The sequence below is a fragment of the Melospiza melodia genome, chromosome 4, assembly GCF_035770615.1.
Source record: "Melospiza melodia melodia isolate bMelMel2 chromosome 4, bMelMel2.pri, whole genome shotgun sequence".
Classification (NCBI taxonomy): domain Eukaryota; kingdom Metazoa; phylum Chordata; class Aves; order Passeriformes; family Passerellidae; genus Melospiza; species Melospiza melodia.
This window is the reverse complement of record NC_086197.1, coordinates 81323173-81343681: the sequence shown is the minus strand read 5'-3', so window position 1 is coordinate 81343681 and position 20509 is coordinate 81323173. Positions and strand designations below refer to the sequence as shown.

At 37.7% G+C, this 20509-nt stretch overlaps 1 protein-coding gene across 3 annotated transcripts in view; it reads right to left on the bottom strand.

Moving 5' to 3' along the window:
- Positions 1 to 20509, bottom strand: part of CPED1 (cadherin like and PC-esterase domain containing 1) — a 145214-nt gene that overhangs the window by 12791 nt on the left and 111914 nt on the right. For 2 of the 3 annotated variants that reach the window (XM_063155345.1, XM_063155346.1), the window contains exons 17-18: positions 12176 to 12293; positions 6872 to 7008 (exon numbers count right to left, since the gene is read on the bottom strand). In XM_063155345.1, the coding sequence (XP_063011415.1) occupies positions 6872 to 7008; positions 12176 to 12293 (255 nt within the window). Of the gene's footprint in view, positions 1 to 6336; positions 6451 to 6871; positions 7009 to 12175; positions 12294 to 20509 lie in introns of those variants that run through there. The other variant, XM_063155347.1, reaches the window with a different exon arrangement.

Below are 20509 nucleotides of genomic sequence, written 5' to 3'. Positions count from 1 at the left end.
GGAAGGAAGGAAGGAAGGAAGGAAGGAAGGAAGGAAGGAAGAAAGAAAGAAAGAAAGAAAGAAAGAAAGAAAGAAAGAAAGAAAGAAAGAAAGAAAGAAAGAAAGAAAGAAAGAAAGAAAGAAAGAAAGAAAGAAAGAAAGAAAGAAAGAAAGAAAGAAAGAAAGAAAGAAAGAAAGAAAGAAAGAAAGAAAGAAAGAAAGAAAGAAAGAAAGGTGAGCCAAAGTGGACTTGTAGGTGTACAGGAAAACAGACCAAAAGGGGAGGTCATCCTTAAAGATGTCAGTCAATAAGAGTAACCAGATTAACTTACAGTCATGAAATCTTTGATTGTTCACTTAGGTATGAGCCATATCAGGACTGTATCACTGGCATCAGAAAAATTTGTTTAACTCTGTCTTCCACGGTGAAATCACAGTTTTTTGGAAAGGTATGAAAACTAGGACTGCAGTATGTGAAACCTGTGGTTGTTGCCCTCTAGCTCTGAGATAGAGCTCTAAAGTCTGTAGTCATCCTTTGGAGACTGTGTGCTGGGACTTTGAAGGGAATGCTCTCTCATAAGTCTAAAGAAGATCTCAGATAGAAAGATAGGTGTGGATTTCCTGTCATTTGATGCACCCCAGGCTGGTGGATGCTTAGCACATCATCAGCACATCTGCATTCACACTGCATCCATTCATTAAGATTTGGTCTGTATCCAACCATCTGCTTCTAACCATTGGTTCAACCGTGATGTGGGATGTGAAAATCCTGGAAAAAAACCCAAATTCTTCTTTTTCTTCTCCTCAAAAGAAAAAAAAAATTGAAGTGAACAAAGAGGAAATCTGTAGGTAATCCTACCCTCTTTTCAAACTGCCCTTGGGAAGAGCTGGCCAAATACATTTTGTTATGGTATATGCAGGCCATCAGAAAGCATCTTTCAAAGTCACCTTTTGCAAGTCAGCTTCATTTTTAGCAAATTCTTGGAAGACTCAAAGGCTAAAATAAGTGGTGTTTAGCCTGAGGAAGAAAACGTATGTCCTTCAACTAACCCAAGAGTTCTGATGAATTAAAATAATCTCTCAATGTAATTGAATGTATGGTAACTAAAACCAGATTTATTTCTATACCTTTAGATGAACTCATTGTAGTTACATGTCCCATGTAGTATTCAATATGTTTTGAACAAAAGGCTCTTGGGATGGTTCTGTATTTATCTCTATGATAATAATGAGGAATGTGATGGCTGAGATGTGTAGAGTGAGCCATCTCTCTCTCTTTTTACAAGTCTGGCACAAGTCATGAACTGTTCAAGTTGATGGGGCAGTTGTCTGCAGGATGACTAAATGATCAAACATAAGGTTATAATTTTACCATACAAAGAACAACACTTCCACACAGACAGATGTTTTCACTGTCTTGTTGCAAATATTTCGTGTGAAAAATTCCATTATAGCTTAAAGGCTTTGAAAGATTGTGTAAGCATAGTGGAATTCACTTCTTAACCAGACCTATCATTAAAAATTAACCACACTTGGGAAATTTAAACACCTGTAAGTTCAAAACACTACTTAACTCTAAAATATTATTAAGAAATCATAAGTTAAAATTCCTGTTTTAACAGCTGAATTTTAAGTACTTCAGCAAATATTGCCTTTTCATATTTCCTGTTCTTAATTACACATGACTCAATGGTATTTTATTATAAGACTAAACTCTGGTTATTTTTTCTCAAAGATAAGCAAAATATATATCCCTTCAGCAATCAAGACCAGCTTTCTATATACTGCTAATTGGATAAGTAATAACCTGTTAGAACCCATTTTTAAAAGTACAAAATCAATCTTGTACAAAAATCAAAGCATTATCTTTATAGATTTGTATATGTCTTACAGTAAAAAGTCATTGATCACATCTGCAGAAAAATTTTGTTGAGCCAACATAATACAGATATAATATTTTATTGTGATGCTTAATATTTTATTATGAAGAACAATTTATTTTATTCAATTAGGACATGTATATGGAGTTCCCTAAGAATGAGACAGTCAGCATCTCATTACCTTTAAAGTGGAAGAGAAAAAAGACTGCTGATATTAAAAGTGGACTGAAAGAAAATCTACTCAGCCAGAACAACCTTAACCTCAGCACTTCAACATTTTCCTGTTTACTATGTATGAAATACAAACTGACTACTGTATGAAATATGACTGACTATTCTTGCTAACACATCATAAAGCAAAAAAAGGCCTCATTAAACTGTTTCTGTGCATGTACATATTTTCTCATGTCTCCATCAGCTTGACTGTTATTGTTTCACTACAGGTGGTCTTATGTTTTTATGAAACCAAATGTCCTGGGTTTGGGTGGGATGGAATTAATTTTCTTCCTGGTAGCTGGTACAGTGCCGTGGTTTGGATTCAGGATAAGAATAAAGTTGGTGACACACTGAGGGTTTCATTGTTGCTGAGCAGCACTCACACTGAGTCAGGGACTTTTCAGCTTCTCATTCTTCCCTGCCAGAGAGGAGAATGGCACAGGAAGCTGGGAGTGGACACAGCCAGGACAGCTGACCCCAACTGGCCAAAGGGATCTTTCAAACCATATGGCATCATGCTAAACATTAAAACTGGGGGGAATTGGTTGGGGGGCAGCAGCTGTGCTCTGGGATGAGATGGGTATCAGTTAGTGGGTGCTGAGAAATTGCACTGTGCATTACTTTGGGTTGTTGTTGTTGTTGTTGTTATTATTATTATTATTATTATTATTATTATTATTATTATTACTACTATTATTATTACTATTATTACTGCTACTACTATTTTCACTTCCTCTTCCATTCTACTAAAACTATCCTTTTCTGAACCCACAAGTTTTATCTGTTTTCTGATTGTTTCTCTTATCCCTGTGGGCAAGTGAGTGAATGGCTGTGTGGTCTTCAGCTGCCTGCCAGGTTAAATCAAAACACACAGAAACAACTTAGTTCAAACAGTTTTATATGCACACAATCTAAAATAGCAGTTAATGATGATGTGAAATCAATTGGAACTCATAGCCAGGGAAACGGATTTCAGTTACAGAGAAAGATTATAAAGCTCAGATGAGCTTTGGAAAACAAATAAATTTTAATATAATAAATAAAAGTGGCCTGGAGTTAGAAATTAAATTAGAAAGCATTTTTGAAGGCTTAATTATGATGCAGGTAGGAAAGAAGTGGTCTGTTTGGGTGACCACAGATATATTTCAGAAATATTGACAAATTAATACAAGAACTTAGTGATCAAGAGATATCTGCTGCCTTTTACCATTGTTCTATGAAACACAAGAAAAATAGAAAGGTTGCACTCAAAGACACACTTGATCTTCCATATTCTGCATTCAGTCAAAAAGAGCATCCACTTTACATCTTAATTCATCACTTGCTGAAGTGAACACAAGTCAGGAACACAGCATAGCACTGGTTAATTGTTGCATGTTTCCCTTCACATTCATTAAAAGTAGAAATATAAGTAGGCATTTTTTCATCTTTTTTTTCTCCCTTCTAAAACTAATAGAGAAGCACATGGAAACAGCCTCCAGATAACAAAGTTGAAATCTGACAATGGCATAGAGATTAACACCTCCAATTTAAATTAAAAGATGTAATCACAGACTTACACTGTTTGTGTCCTAGCATGATCATAGAATCATGGAATGGTTTGGGTTGGAAGGGACCTTAAAGATCATCTAGTTCCAATCCCCTGACATGTGCAGGGAACCTTCCAGTAGTCCAGGTTGCTCGGAACCCCATCCAGCCTGGATCTGAGGATGGCAAGTTCACAGCTTCTCTGGGCAACATCTGCCAGAGCTTCCCAATCCTTAGAGTAAAGGATTTCTTCCTGATATCTAAACCTACCCTCTTTCAGCTCAAGGCCATTCCCCCTTGCCCTATCACTACTAGCCCTTGTAAAAAGGTCCCTCTCTGTCTCTCTACTAGATTCCTTTCAGATACTGGAAGGCTGCTCTAAAGTCTCTCCAGAGCCTTCCCTACTCCAGACTAAACAGCTCCAACTCTCAGAGTCTGCCTTCATAGGAGAGGTGCCCCAGCCCAGGGGGGCCTCATGGGCCCTCCTCTGCACTCATTCCAGCAGTCAGCATTTTCCTTTTGCTGAGGACCCCAGAGCTGGGCACAGGACTCCAGGCCGGGTCTCAGCAGAGCAGAGGGTGAAAATCACTTCAGCCTGCTGCCCACACTGCTTCTGATGCAGCCCAGGGCACCGCTGGCTTTCTGGGCTGTGAGTGCACACTACTGTGTTGCGCTTTTTGTCCACAAACATCCCTAAGTCTTCTCACCAGGGCTGCTTTCAGTCCATTCTCTGCCCAGCCTGTATTTGTGATTGGATTGCCCCGACACAGGTGCAGGACCTTGCACTTGGCCTTGTTGAACTTCATGAGGTTCACAGAGGCCCCCTCTCAAGCCTGTCAAGGTCCCTCTGGATGGCATCCCTTCTCTTCAGCAAGTCAACTGTACCACACAGCTTGGTGCTGTCAGCAAACTTGCTGAGGGTGCACTCAATTCCTCTGTCTATGCAAAAGGCAAAGACGTCCTGTGTAAGGGATTTCTAACTCCAGAGACCAAAGCAATACAAGCTGAATATTCAAAATTCCTGCATAAAGAGGCACATGGGTTAGTTGAGCCCATTTTGAGTGGACACATGAATGAGTTCTGTTGTTCTTAGCTAATTTCAACAAACAATGTAAATCAAACATCATTCCAGATCACCCCAATGTCCTCACTTGGGTTAATGATTTTTGCCCTTTTATTTGGCACTCATGCTTTTTTTTAACATCTGCTTTTGTTTCCAGCATTGAAACCTTCTGCTTATTTTATTGTGGAAACTATGATATCTTCAGTTTGAGACATCAGTGATCTCAGTAGTACTTAGAGACAAGGTATATAATAAATCAAAACTAAAATCACAATTGAGAATATATAAATATTTATAGATGGTTATGAAAATTTCTTTTAAAATTAACATGTATTTGTTCACAAGAATTCTATCTTCCTACTGCTCAATAGCTCCTTTATAAAAGGGCCAGGTTGCTTAAACTTATATAACGTAGTCTTTTTCAGTGAGCAAATGAAAAAAAATCTTTTTCTACTACATTGCTTGGGCAGTGTAAAGTAATTCCAAAGTCTGACTTATCAAAGGCAGAATCAGGAAGATTCTGCCCAGAAGGGAACCATTTTTATTTCATCTGACTTAGGTAGGAAGAAAGCCTCTCTTAGTTTTTGAGTTGTATTGACACAAAGGAGTTGATCTAGGCTCTACATCTATTCATTTGGCAAAAGAAGAAAAAATGCTATTGCAATATTTCAGACAAAACTAAAATCACTACAAAGTTAAGACAAAAATAACATCTGAGAGAAAGAGATAGGAGAAATATATCAAAAGGGGAACATGCTTTAGAGTGATGACTTTAAAAGAATAAACCAATTCAATATACATCTGTGCAAAGGTAACAGAGGCAATTCAGCAGATTTCTGCAGAGCAGCAAAGGTTATCAGACAGTGTCAGGAGACTTCTGTAAAAGATGCAGAATGGGAAACAAGTGCTATTAGTTACAGAGATTTTTCTCAAGGTGTTAATGTTGCTCACTTAGGATCTGGCTGTCATCTGACACTAGAATGGATCAGTGACCTTAGAGAGTTAGAACATAATGAAATTTGAATTAAGAAATTAAGCTTCACAGACACTCATTTCATTGACTTGATTTTAATAAACCCTTTACCCATGCTGTCCTGCTTTTGACACTCATGAATATGAGTGGTCAGATTTGGGAGCGAAAATGTCAGCAATCCTCTCAGCAATACCCTGGCAATCCACTTCCACAGTGGCATATTGTTCCTCTGCTGTCATTCCATTGCCTGACCAAAGGGTGGTTGCTTGTCAAAGCAGCCTGATGTCCATGGAAATTAAGGACCAAAGCAAAGTAATTAAATTCTTGAGCATTTTTTTTCTGTGGTTAATCCAGAAAAGCTTGTTTTGTACATGAGGTACAGATCGAGTTTTTCCTCTGTCATAAAAAGCAATAGTTTTTTAGAAAAATATTCTAGGAGTAACTTGCAGCTCTATAGTAACAAAGAAAACCACAGGCAGAAGTAAAGCAAAATGACAATAAAGTACCTTGTGCAGGGCAAGAAATTTATCAGAAATTAAGGAGAAAATGTTAATTGAAAGACTACTGGTTTGTATTTGTCTATATGGAAATGCTCTTGGATTTTATCAAAATGCCACTTTTAGTAACTATTTTCTTACCTAGGCAATACACTTTAAAGAGCTTTATAACAATTAATTACTTACTTTCTGGATACTTCTATCCTCAGTAAGGTACCTGAGCCTCAGATCAGAGCTCTCTCTCAACAGTATAACAGTCATAGCATGCTTATTAAGGAGACCTTGTATTTCCAAGCAATCACTTTAGAAGCTTCACTAAAAGAAAAGAATGTGCAAGAAGACTTGGTAAGATTAGTGTGCACAAGCAATGCCATGCATTAGGTATGCAGCAGAAGAAAACCAACTTGCATGTGAGACAAAACTGTGACAACAATGCAAATATATCCTCCATTTTCTGTCCTTGTGTACTCACTGCAGGTCTGACTGGTAATCACACACACCACAGGTCTTGGAACTCCAGTGGTGTGACCTAAGATCCTCTGTGAAACAGCAGCAAACTGTCTGCATATGAGGCTAAATTATGGACTAAGGTTGGTTTTCACCCCTGTGAACTTTTCACACCCAAATATCTCTCTAGCTAAAAAGGGATTTTTGTCACATATCAATCCTGAAATCTTCAGGACACCAAATACCCAGGCAAATAAGAATGAATGAGAATGCAAAGGCTGGTACCTACCCTTCTGCCCTCCACGCAGCGCTGGAGCTCGGGCTTGGCCAGCACGGAGTGTCGGCAGCCGTGGGGCTGCCACGTTATTGCTCTCCAGTCACAGGTCCTGTTGTCAGAGCAGCTCAGGCAGGGGACAATCCACTGCCCTGGAAAACAGCAATGAATGTCAGCACCTCCTCTGTATTCTTCTCAGTGGTTTTATTACACAGGAAGCAAGACATTTTTGGATATTTTCCTCACGTATGAGTAAAAAAACCCTCATAAGGGAGTTTCCCCTAAATTAAATGCCCTCCAATCCTTTGAAGAGATTATTTCCTGTCACTGTGTTATGCCCTTTTCATTTAGGGAGTCTGGTGGGAGTCTTTTCCTTTCCCTGAAAGAGCTGCAAATGCTCAAATTTGACAGGCATTTGTGTGTTCATTTCTCACTCCATGTTGCCTTTCTTGTAGCAACTTGTCCTTTCTCAACAGAAGGGATATGAGAAAGAGAAAATGGGTGAGGAGGTTGAATGCAAACAGAAAATATTCATATTCAGACATGTCTGAAGATTAATTCTCATCTACAAAGAAACACCTAAAGGTTGGATGTATGGTTGAGAGCAACTGATATCAAAATGAAGCAAGATTAAGACTTTCCTTCCAAAATACTATTTTTTTAAAATTTGTGAGAATTCAGAGGACTGTCCCAGACTACACAAATACATTTCAGAAGATGAGAGTAAAGTGAAATTAATAACATGTGATTTATTAGAGCCTGATCTTATTTACAAAAATGATTTTGAAGATTAGGAGCACAAAGTGATCAGTGGGTTTTAGTAATCCCTTATCTAAAGTTAAATGGTTTTGTTATTTTGATTTTCTAAAACTATTCCTTTGCAAAATCCTACTAGAAGCTTGCAGGATTTAATTTCTGAAGGAAGACAGAAAACTTTTGAGTTGCCTTGGTATTCAAATGAACAAAAGAAACTATTTTTCTAAATCTTATAAGTACACAGTGCTGACAGCATCACCCAGTGCCTACGAAACTACCAGCAAAACCGTCTTTTGTTCAGATCAGACCCGGCCTTAGAGTCTGTCCCCACCACCACTATCAGGCAGCTGTGTCTGATAGGTTGCTGCTGCACAGGAAACCACAGCAAAAAAACCCAAGGCAGCCTTTTGGCATTTCACCTGGCCAGGGACTGAGGGGAAGGCTCGGCAAAGAAACCCTGGAGGAGCCTCATGGCCTTGGGAGAGTCAGCTGCTACCTCGGGAGCAAGAGAATTTCCAGGAGGCAGCCTGTGCTTCCACTTAGGCAGAAGTCCAAGTGACTATGTTTTGGAAAGTAGCAGGGTGAGTAATCTCACCAGATAAAGAAATCCTTCTAAATAAAATAGAGATTTTTTTTTTTTTTTTTTTTTTGTATGGGAGCCCCCATGGGTACATCTAAGGGACAAATACATCCCACAGTGCCACAACCACACAATACCAATTTCTGTGTATCCTGCACAGCTGTGCCTATTCTGCCCTGTGCAGAACATACACCACCCTCAGATGCACTTGCTGATTTGGAGAAAACCATAGCAGACTGAACCCAACCAAAGCCCTGGACACTGGCTTGGAGCACGCTGTGGTTCAGTGAGAATAACCCAGCTTCCCCTGCTCCCATGGGCATGGGTGCCTTGTGGAGGCTGTGCTGGGCAAGCAGCCCACTTCACAGCATGGACAGAGGCAGGAGGGACACTTGGGACCATGGTGGGAGGGTGCAAGCAGGAAGATTGAGATGTCCCATGCTTCTTGCTCAGAGGAGTTTCAAAGTTGCATTTTCTGCATCCTAATCATGCAGTCGTTAGAGGAAACATTCCCCACTCAATTAAGGACCACTTTAAAGTTCAAAATTCATTAGGACAGAAAAATAGCATGCTTGTAACCTGGTAATTTTTGTATTACAAGAGAGATCTGAACTTTGGTCCCTAAGAGAGATCCTATGTAGAATTTTTATCAAAGGGTTAAATTGAATCTTTATCTGAAGTTGCAAAGTGGATAATCAGGTTCTGAAGCAGGGAGTTCTCTTCCAAAAGAATACCCTCCTCTGCTGGGACACCAGAGGCTGTTTCTTTCTAGGCAATTTCTCTTGCTGTAGCCTCCCAGTGCTGGCTGTTGTGAGTCCCTTACTCATGCTGACCCTCCCTTGGCTTTGAGGTCCCTTGCTCCAGGCTGTGGTCTCCTGGCCACCACTGGGGCCAGGAATACTTTGACGCTCCAAGATTTCTATTGCCACTTGTGGATCTTGCTGTTGGCTCCCACTTTGCAATCCCTGACTGAATGGTCATTCCCAGCTTCACAGCAGTCTCATGAGGAAATGAGAGTACCAGGTCTCCAATAACCCAGCAACAGGTGCCATGCCAACACTTTTTACTGCTTTGTGTCTTTTGACTAACAGAGCAGGGACAGAATGGTTGGTTGGTTTGAAGTCTGGACTCAGACCCTGCCACTGCTGCAGAGGTCTTAATAAATAATCTGAGCGATGTTTCAGGTAGTGATCTATATTTTAAAATTATATGAACACTCAGTATTTTTTTCCTGATGTTGTAATTTTTCTTTCAACCCAAATATATAAAAGTTCTGGCAATGTCTAAAACATACGAGACTCTTCATCTTATGGAATTTTCTTTTAAACATCCCATACTTTTATGAACTGATTTGGTTTAAGGTAATAAACTAGAAAAGTAGAACTATATAAAATTAATATTGAGGAGCCAAAATATTTGAACAATAAAAGTTTAAATCTTGGCAACTGAAGGTGATAAGTAACTTTTGAAAAGCTTCTTTTAAATAGTTTGGTTTATGTTCAATAGCTCCCTAGGTATATTAATGAAAAACATAGATCAGTTTTTGGCATAGGCTAAAGGTTAGTGGCAAATTTAAAAAGATTTGAGAACATGGATATATGGAGATAAATTAGTATTTTTAGGAAGCACTAGCATTTAATGTTAACAGAATAATTTCTGGTTTTGTATTTACATAGGTGTTTTAATGATGCATGAAAATTTATGCATTTTAAATCCAACTATTATGAACTTTTCCTGTTGCAATTTCACAGTTGGTCAATGCATTGTTAACCTTCAAAAATAGGACTGTGTTAAAAGATAAAATGAGTCGCATAAAAAAGAAGACAACATTAAAAAATTGCAAACAATATTAGTTTGGAAATTAGGCTTATTTTCTATAGCAGTTTTAAGTTGCCCTTACCCACTTCTCTAAGTCAGCATCACATAATGAAGCTTTCAGCACCATTTTAATCAGGCAGCATTTTGTGGTGCTTCAGGCAAGAGCATTAACACTGGCTCTATCAGGCAAGGGCAGGTTTACCAACAATTAAGTGAATGAGAGCAAGAGAGACATACTGTTAGTTTCTTCACAAATTAAAAATTGGCATAATCAAACTTTTATGAAAAAACTGTAGGTAGGAGGTTTCCAGAGGAAGGGTGAAAGCTGGATTTTTGGCTCATTAGAGTAGTTATCAGTTGCAAACATAAATCTTCTGCTTAAGACATGAGATTAAACATTGCCAGTACTCCCTAAATCTGTTCTCATAAAATGGCATGAAATGAAATATACTTTCAAAATAATTAGTTAGGATTGCTTACTTTTTATTTTAAAAATATTAGCCCAAAATCAGAAGTTTTAACCAATAACAGCTGTATACTTAATTTGATAGTTTTGCTTCTCCTTTCAGCCTCTTTCATTTTTATTTATCCTTTTACATTGTCATAGCCATAATTAAACATATTTTGCTTTCAAATTTAAAATCAAGGTTTTTCTATATTGCCAAAAAATTATCACTGCAAAGAGAAAATACTATTCCAGCTTGGTAATTCAAAATCTAAATATTTAACCTATGCTGATGCTAATTTTTTGATTTATGACAGCTTTACTTTTGTATTTGGTGTTTATTTGGCACCCTAAGATCTTCAAAGAGCTTTTTCTCTGAGAATAGGCTGTGGAAGTATTTTTCTTTTTGTTATAGCTGTATTTATGAAAAAGACAAAAGTAAAAACTATGTTTTAAAAGACATGACTTTCTACAGAATAAACAGCTTCAGGTCTATGGACTTACATCCAAACTGAGATTTACTCCTTGTAACCAAGGGGCTCATTCATTTATTTGGACATCAATTTATGTCTCTGCTGGATCCAAATCCAGACAGCTGTTGAATGCAGAGAAAGATCACACAGAATTTTTTTTAAACTAGATACAGTTGTAGGAAGAATGGAAAGTGGGATATAATTATAACATATGTGTCACAGAAACAGAAAATTAGAAGTGAATCTGTGATATCTTATACACCAGATTTTGTTATTGCTACAAACCACATTTCTACAGACTGCAGTAACCTGATTCACCTGCAGGAATTTAGCACAAGTTGGGTTCTCATGGTCTCTTTTAGTTCTCTTCCTCTCTTTCCCTCTGAGAAGTCAAACACAGTTAATGTCTCCTGACTTCTGTATTATTGGTAATGCAACAATATTGAACAAAGAGCTAATTTTGATATGATAGCCTGGTTCAAACCAGATGTGAATCAAAGGAGAACTTCTGAAAGAAAGAAGATTTTTTGGTAGATAAATCGTAATTTCATTCCATGATGTAAAATGAAGGAAAGACATTTCCTCTGTTGTATATTCCAATTTTCATTTATTGAGTATAAGAGAGACAGAGAGAGAGAGAGAGACAGAGAGAGACAGAGAGAGAGAAATTGTATAAATTAAGTGTATATTTGGTAAGGTGCTGAGCTTCCTTTAAAGAGCAGTGCCATGGTGACTAAGAGAGGAGGAAGTCACTTCTGTGTTTGGCTGGACCCTAAATTACTGTCTCTCCTCTACATCAAAGGATTAGAAATGAGTCATGAAACCCTGGCTGTACTGAACTATAAAGCAGCCTTCTAAATTTTAGCATTAATGTCAGAAGAAGCAAGGTTATATCTTTATCTCTGCTGCTCCACCTCAGCCCCTGTACATAGCTCGAGGACAGTGTATGACACTAACTTCTGCAGAATTTTTGAGTTATCTTCTAAGGGGAAATGACATGGCTTGGCTTCTCTGAAAATTTAACTTATTTAAGAAATATTAGTGCTTTAGCAGGGAATTTGCCATTTGCCATTCTTCATTGCCAGAATTGGTACCTCATTTGGCTGCTACGAATTTGGAATTATCAGTTCAATTTATTGTGCATAGGTTAGTGCATGTCCATAGCAAAGAGTTAATATTGTTTCTAGTTTTTCTTTGATGAGGTGTATGAGTTAATTTTCAGAAAAAAAGGGGGATAAAGTACAAACCTTTTGTGTCTCCAGCTTCACAGGTCTTAAACACTGTCTGTGAAATGGCTGAGAGGTATTCATGAGAGAGAGGCTGCAAGCCACAGGACTCCTCTGGGCGAATTTTGGAACCACAGTCCTGAAATAAATAGAATCTGTGAAAATGACAGCACCGTGCCCATCCACATCACCTTGAAATCCTATTCATGAGTAAAAAAGTTATTTGGGATACTTGCACAATTAGTTCATCTTTAGCTCTTCAATATATAGTTTAATATGAAATTTAGAATCCTTTATCCATTCAGACAAAGGTTTTGCAATAAATTATCCCAATCCACAGTAAACATACAAGATACTACATTTGCTAAAGACATAAGAAAATTTATTAAGGCAAACAGATACCTTTCATATAGCATCACATTGTCTCTACATATTATGTAATCTCTACCTATTTTCCTTAGGAATTTTGTACGCCTATTTGTAGTCATATGGGATTCATTTCTGTGATGAAATACCCCAAAATAGCTTCAGGAGATACAGGTGCTTAAAGGAAAAAAAATCTATTTTCTGAAATGGTACTAAGATTAATTTCACAACTGTTACATATTCACTCTTGCCATGAAATTATGCTATATCTAAGATGCTGTGCCTAAATTGCACCAATGAATAAAAGACAATTGAGTCCTAATAGAGTCAAGGTACTGCCAGTTAGGAGAATATGTGCCACTGCACACAGTAATATGAACACATAGCAATATGAACATATCTTGGAATTTTGTAAATACTGGTGGTTCTTGATTATGCAATCAAAAGACAAGATGAAATAGTTGTCTCACAACTATTCTGATCTCATCGAAGTCCATGGTGGTGAAAAAATATTAAAAGAAAAAAAATCTTCCCAGTGACTTCAGAGGTATATGGTAGTATTTGTGCATAAATAAGCCATAAAACAGTGGTTACTTGTGGGTTGTCCTGTTCTCTGCTTGATCTCTAACTAGGGAAAGCTGAAATGACAAAATGAATGGCACAGTATCTTCTAGTATTAAACTGTGTTTTGGAGTCTCTGGGTCTGGACATGCTGTAAACCTATTTAACAGTATAACTCAACTAACATTAACATCAAAAAGTTCCTACCTTACAGTAAAACAATTTGCACAGGACTTCACAAGAGAGACCCAAATTCCTGAATATGCTGTCATTCCCCTCAACATAGTGCCATAAAATAACAAGGATTTAGTTTCTTGTTCCTTCTGCCCAGAGTATGTGTTTAAGCAAACAAAATTTTATATTAATTGCATTTATTGGGCAATACCATTAACAACAATTTTATGTGGCTGGGTTTTTGCTAATTACAACAACATGCAGGGAGCTGATGTAACTGATTCCCTTTGACTTTGTTGTGTTTTCAAAGTAAAGAATACTTCTTGCATTTAATTTGTAATTCACATCTAAACTGTCATGTCATGAGAGATCCCTGAATCCCTGAACAAGACTTATTTGTTTCATTTTTGCCTTTGTAGGAGACCATCACTGACATATTTAATATAATATGCAAAATGAATCTATGGCAGCCAGAGATTTACTGCAGCTCCATAAATATATGGCACATTGAGGGGTTTTCTAAATGCAAGTAGATTTTTTATTGTTTTCTTCAGGTGCAGCAATGACAGGACATCCTTCTTTCCTTGCCCAAAGATGAAACATCTTGTGATCTTAGTATGTTTACAAAAGATACTCATGGCAAAGATGAGAGCCAGACATGTAAACTTAAATAATAGTTGTGGCTCTGTGTCTGCTCTTCCTGCAAACCTTCATTCTTAGAAGGGAGACATTAAAACACCCTTGTAATTTCTGGATTAGAATCAAAAGAAAAGTTCCCTTGCATTAGGTACTTTAGTGCACATTTATGATTGACTATAAGATCTGTGTGGCTTTTTGCTAGTAAACTTTCTTTTATCTTTATGGAAGATTTTCTGGACACTAGCAAATAAAAGAGGAATAAAGCTTTCTTCTGTACATCTACATAGCTTTTAAACAACATCAGTTGATACTTAGAGAATGAACATTTCTGGAGTCCATCTACTATGTGAAATGACAATTTCCTTGTCTCTTTCAGATCATACTATAGTGAACTGATTCTTCATAATGTTTTAGTGTTTAAGAGATGAAACAGATTTACAAGGCTGTTACACTACTGAGTTTTCTCAGTTATTACCTTCAAATTATTTGGGGCTATTAGTTCATGGTATTTAATTTATTTATAGTCTGGGTGCCTAATTTAATAAGAATTTTGTTTGTTTAGTTCACCTTTGAATAACCAATAACTGTATTTCCTCTAAATTATGTACTTATGCATATACCTATACATACATAGCTTTACTCAGACATATAAAAATAGTAAAAAAAAAATCATAACTGTACCCTTTCAAAATTACACAGGTAAAGACAAAGATGAACAAAGCATTATAAAGCTGACCCACACTCATGCAGCTGATGTCATGGGATGAATGTTGTACAGTGAAGACCATTGTAGATGCAGTAATGGTTCAGATTCAGAAATCTAATTTAACCATTAATGGATTTTTAATTGCTGAGGTACCTTTTTCACCACCTCCACCTTGATGAAAAATGATTATTCTGAAACTGCAGTAAAAGAAAAGAAGGCAAGAAGGCCTTGACTTTCCTGGGAGAAGTCACACCATCAGGGAAAAATGTCCATCTGCATTCATTTTAACAGTTGGTGCTCCAGCAGTGACAAAGCACCATAACTAAAATAAAGTTACTTTTAACATCTACACCTGCTGCTACCTATCAGCTCAAGAAGGCATTTTTAAATACAAAGGAAGGCTTTTCAGTATTTTTATGGAATAATCCAACTCTGCTCATTCATAGCTGTGGCTAAAACCATAATTTTTGGTGGAAGTAGACCTTTGTTAATGAATTGAGTGCTTTGGAAACTCCCACTCAGAATGCCTGTATGCAGGCTCTACAGTCAGCTACTCAGTAAAAATCTTTCTTGCATTTATATGAAAACCCCTAACAATCAACGGGAGTGGTGGGGTCAATGCTGAAAACCAGGCAATTTCTGCTTCAGTATTCATTTCTGAAATTCTACCCATCCCAAACCACTGAAGACTGCCCCTACCAGTCTAGTAAGGGATCAATACATCAGAATGTTTTAAACTAAATAACAAGAGAAATATAACTAAGATCACAGCAATTCATTTTAGTGTTGCATGCAACCAAAATGTAGCCAAAATCTTGCATATTTTTTAACATCCAGAACCCATGGAAGGGTGAGAACTGGTGGATGAGCTAAACCCCACTGAGTGTTCTTGGTAAAGAAGGCGTGAGACCCCTCCACCCGTCAGCTCTGACCCTGCAGTCTCAGCCAGCCTTGCCCATCACCCTGGCAGGTCACCCAGGCACCTCCTGCAGCACTGCAGCCCTGCCTCCTCTCAGGGCGTGCCAGGGCTCTCTCACTCCTTCTGACTGCACTTAGACATGGCAGAATAAAGCTTCATGTGAAAGACCTAATTTAGAGAGCTTTTCTGGTCTTTGTAGGCTCACTGACTGAACTTTATTGGATCTGCTTCTATTTAAGCTGACCTGAGTTTCTCATGAAATCCTTTCATGTTTCTTTAGTCCATCTTTTTTTACTATTTTACACATAACAAAAAAGTGATTAAAATGATGCTATGGAAGGACTTCTAATAAAATTTGTCAAAGAGTGAGCTCATGAAATAGGGAAACTATATCATATTGCTAGGGAATAAATTGTGGGCAGATGGATTAGCTCCATTCTGTCAACTTCCTTGATATAGCAGGAATAAATGAAGGAACAGTTGGCATATTGTCCTCTATTCAACTGTCTCCCTCTGTCCAGCTGGATTATTCAGTGATAGATGAACCTCTTAAGATCCAGAGGTTCAGGCCAGTTCAGTTCAACACCCAAATTGACTAGATTGAACTGAAACTTGTGCGTGTACAAAATAAGTCTAGAGACCTGTCATAAGGAGAGGCATTCTACCGAAAAATTTCAGTTCTTTACTGCTGTTGGATGGGAAACAATGACTATAATTAGCAAACAAGCACTGTCTAGGACATACATAAAGACATTGTCTAATCAAAAGACAAACAAAGCCATTAAACAGAGAATATAGGATTAATGGGATGAACTCGTGGAATAACATGTCCTTGTGATGCAGCTAATTTTTAAAGCAAAGAAACTGTATTTCATATCACCACAGTAATTTTTTAAGGAACCTAATAAGTTTTTTCTGAAAATATAGGATAATAGTTCCCCAATGATCCCAAGGACTGTCACAAATAACACATTAAAAGACTATGAGATGTTCATTTACACACAGATCTGGAAGGGTCCATAAAAAAACTATAGGAAAAGGAGTCTGGACACTCCTGAGTGGAAAAATGCAGTGCACAGACATCTGTAGATCAGGAATGATACAAAAATCTGAAATACTCGTCATGTTGTCAGGGCATCAGAGAACAGTTTGATATGTGGATAAAGTACAGCTATCAGTCTGAATTGCTTTTAAGTTCTTAATTCTGCTATTCATGCTGTTACTATAATTAATATTATATTTTCTTTAGATTAGAAGCATACGCTAAATTGCATGGTTTTTCTCATTCCCAAATTTCTGCATATAAAATTTCTTTGAGAACAATGTCACATGCTTTAACCAGTGACTGAAGATTGTCATAACTACAGAGTACCTTTACTAACTGCTAAAGAAATTTTGAAAATCCCAGTAGATGCCTTTCCACAAAGACTTAAAGCACTTGCTATTTATATGGACATTTCATCCTGACAATACAGCAGATGCAGTGTCTTCCTCTGCACTCAGAATGCTAACCTCAGAGAAAGCTATGAAACTGTTCCAAGAAAATATTACAAGTTGCATAACACTAGTTTAGTATCTTTTATGTGCATGGGGAATAGAAAAGAATCCTTTTAATCTATGAAGGATTTTGATTCAATTCCATTTTATATGCACAACATCAGTTAGACCCTATCTGCCTTCCTGCTCCCAAACAGTTAAAGTGCTGCATTTGTGAGCCGTAGAACAAAATTATTCACACGAGACCTAAAAAGCATGACTCTTAATTTAACAAAGTCTTGTGAATTATCATTCTGAACAGCTGTGAGATCCAGCAGAATCAGTTGAACCAAGACAACTGAATGTGAAATCCAACTCCAACTCCATTAAGAACAGAATACCAGAAACTAAAATTTTGGAGAATGTTTCAAAATGTACCTAATTATAATTACAGAGGGGTTGTTTGGGGTTTTTTCAGTATTTGTAGTTAACATCTGTATGGATATTTCAAGTGCTTTCTTAGTGAACATATTTTCCTCATGAAGCTAATGTTTCCCAAGCAAGAACAGTGATGATTTCCAGCTTGTATGCTTTATAAACAAAGTACACAAAGCAAGAAAGAAGAGGAATTAAAAGAATTTAGTATTTACTCCTCCCTAAAAAGAAAATAAAACAGGAACAAGGAATAGTAGATAAAAGAGGTATTTTGCTGTTTATGTTCTGGTGTTTTTTAATTTAAAAAGTGATACAATAATGTTGACCTGGAGACTTTAAGAGCTGCATCAGTTTTCGATTCCTGTTTTGTCCTCCTCTCTGCATCTATCTTTTTAAGTGCAAGCTCTGAATGTGAACTAACTTGAATTTTGCCAAGCCCACTATCTGAAAATGGGGAATAGCTGGAGAAAACCATGTGCTTTGAAAGTGCAAAAAAGTAAATGTTTTAAGTGATAACAAAGGGAATTATTACATATTTATGGTTCTCTCAATAAAGTGCTGAGGTGACCCTGAATTTTTTCCCTGGTAATTAGGTAAAAAATGTTCAATATTAGCTGGTAAATCCTACAGCCTTGTGGCTGTTTATAAGGAGCATTCATGTCTACCCTCCCATGCTCAGGGTATATGGCATTCACAGAACACACTGCAGAAAGATCTGTACTCTAAGCCTCCTAACTGCAAGAAGCACTTGAGCTCTAGCCTTGTCCCTTTGATTTAGGCTATGACCTTTATATCACAGCCATGACAAACACAGCAGAACTTCTCAGACTGAAAAATTATCACTACAATCAGGAAGTATGAAAAGGGATGAGAGAAAGAATGAGCGAAAAGCATTACTGCTCCTTCATGATTTCTTAAGTTGAAATACTCTGACAATGAATGCGTTGCATTGAAAAAGCATGTTAGCCTAGGACTTGGTACAGTGAGCTCTACATCTGCCAACACTATTGTTGAAGCTGCTTTTCACAGTAAGCAAGGCTTTCAGATATGAACTCAGTGCTTCAGGGTATACTGTAACAAAAGTACTTCTCATTTCTAGCACCAAATCCTTTAGATGGTGAAGTACATTTAATAACTTTTTTTTTTTTAATTTATTTAAGGCCAGGGGCACACTAAGGTCAGGATTTGAAGGAGAGATTTAGGATGTTTGAGTCCAATTCACAACTCTGCCTCTTATTTTCTCTATCTTGGAGCCCCATCCAACAGTACTCACCCTTGTAATGCATCATCTCAAACCACTATCCTCCTAAGTGCCAAATTGTCTTGTCTTGAGCATAGGCAAAGCCACCCACAGCTCACAGAGATATTTAAGTTGGCCTCTTTGACACTAACTGAATTTAAAAATTCCTTTGCCAACAATGCTTGATAATAGGTGTTCTCAGGACATGTTAGTGGGAGTGTGCAGTGCATAAAGCATTAATTGGTATTTCCCTTGTAGAACATTTCCCTGTGATGTAGAAAACACAGTTCAAAGTTTCCCTTTGAACTGACTGGCAGCAGAGATTTCAGTTCAAGCTCCCAATGTTTTCCCTCCAGCCAGGGGGCTGCAGGGTATTCTGGTCAGTTCTGTCTCAGGCTCTCACAAGGAAGCTGGTTGCATTGGCTTTGAACACACAATTAAATGCTGACTTGTAAAGAGCCTTGGACCCACTGTGTCCATAGACTAGGTGTGTATAAGGAACACAGGCTGAAACTGGATGGAGGGAGCACCATTAGGGGCCTGTTAACTGCTGTGTGAGAAAGGACAGACTGAAGTTGGTATTTAGATCCCTGAGACATCATGTGGCAATTCAAAGGGGAGGAGAGGTTCTCCTGTATAACCTAAGACTGGATGTATAACTCTCATAGAAAGGTAAATCTAAGATGCTTTCATTTCCATATCATTATCTCTGGGGGAATATATCTGACTCTCTAATCACTTTGTTGGCACGTAGAAAATCCTCTCAAGATTTACAAATGGAACACTTCTATTTCAGGTTTAACAAAGGGCTGTACCCAAATATTTTTTTCTTCCTCTGTGTGTGTGTGTGTGCTTTCTTCCCCCCAGTTATATATGATGTTCTACTAGAAAAAACATTAAACCTTTCTCTGCAAACTTTACCTCACCAACACTCCCTCCACAGTACATAATGAGCCTAGTTACACTGCTTGGACATGTTCTGTTTCCCTAGACCTCAGGATCCCTAAATCTGTCTCCAACTGATTGCCCTGGACTCTCCTCAACATTACCTGAATATCAGAAAAGGAATGTAACACTGATTTCTTTTTTTAGCAAAATATTAATCATTAATAGCAAACCTGGTGACTGCCAAACAGGATGCAAAAGAATGGAATTCTGCAAGATCAGTTCAACAGGACCACTGGTTCTGTTTCTTTTGCTTCCTTTATGTGACCAAAAAAGAAAGGAACATCAGTATTTCCTCTCTTACTCTAATTTTTCTAAACTGAGCTTAAAGGGGCCCAAAGGGCTGAAAAGGTATTAGTGAGCTATGGATAGACTGAAAACAAGATTTTAAAGTGTAATGTAATGTATGTAATGTTGGATACAGGGCAAATTAAAATGTTTTTTGTGTAAGTAATTGCTTCACACATTGTTTTATAAAGAAATTCACTTCTCCATGGTATAGTATGTATTGGAATACACATCACAGCCACACATGGTCTGGGGAATATTGAGAAAGTCATTTACAAAGGCTCAGAAACACCAGGTAGAAGACTTCTGAAACTGTTTTCCCAGACAATGCCAAAAAAACTTGCAAGTTCCTGCCTTCAGTGTAAAGACAGAGTCTACATAACCATAGAAGCTTCACTCTAAAGGAAGCTACACTTGTGTGGCTAACAGGAGGAATTTCCCTTTACACATCCACAGTCTGCACTGACTGCAGAGAAGCCATGGGCTCTCTTGCTGCCTGTCTTTAATGATGGCCCAGGGAACACACAGGGTTGGATCCTCAGAGCAGTCCTGATTCATTTCAGCCAATTCCCAAGAGCCAAACACCCTCCACTTTAGACAACAATA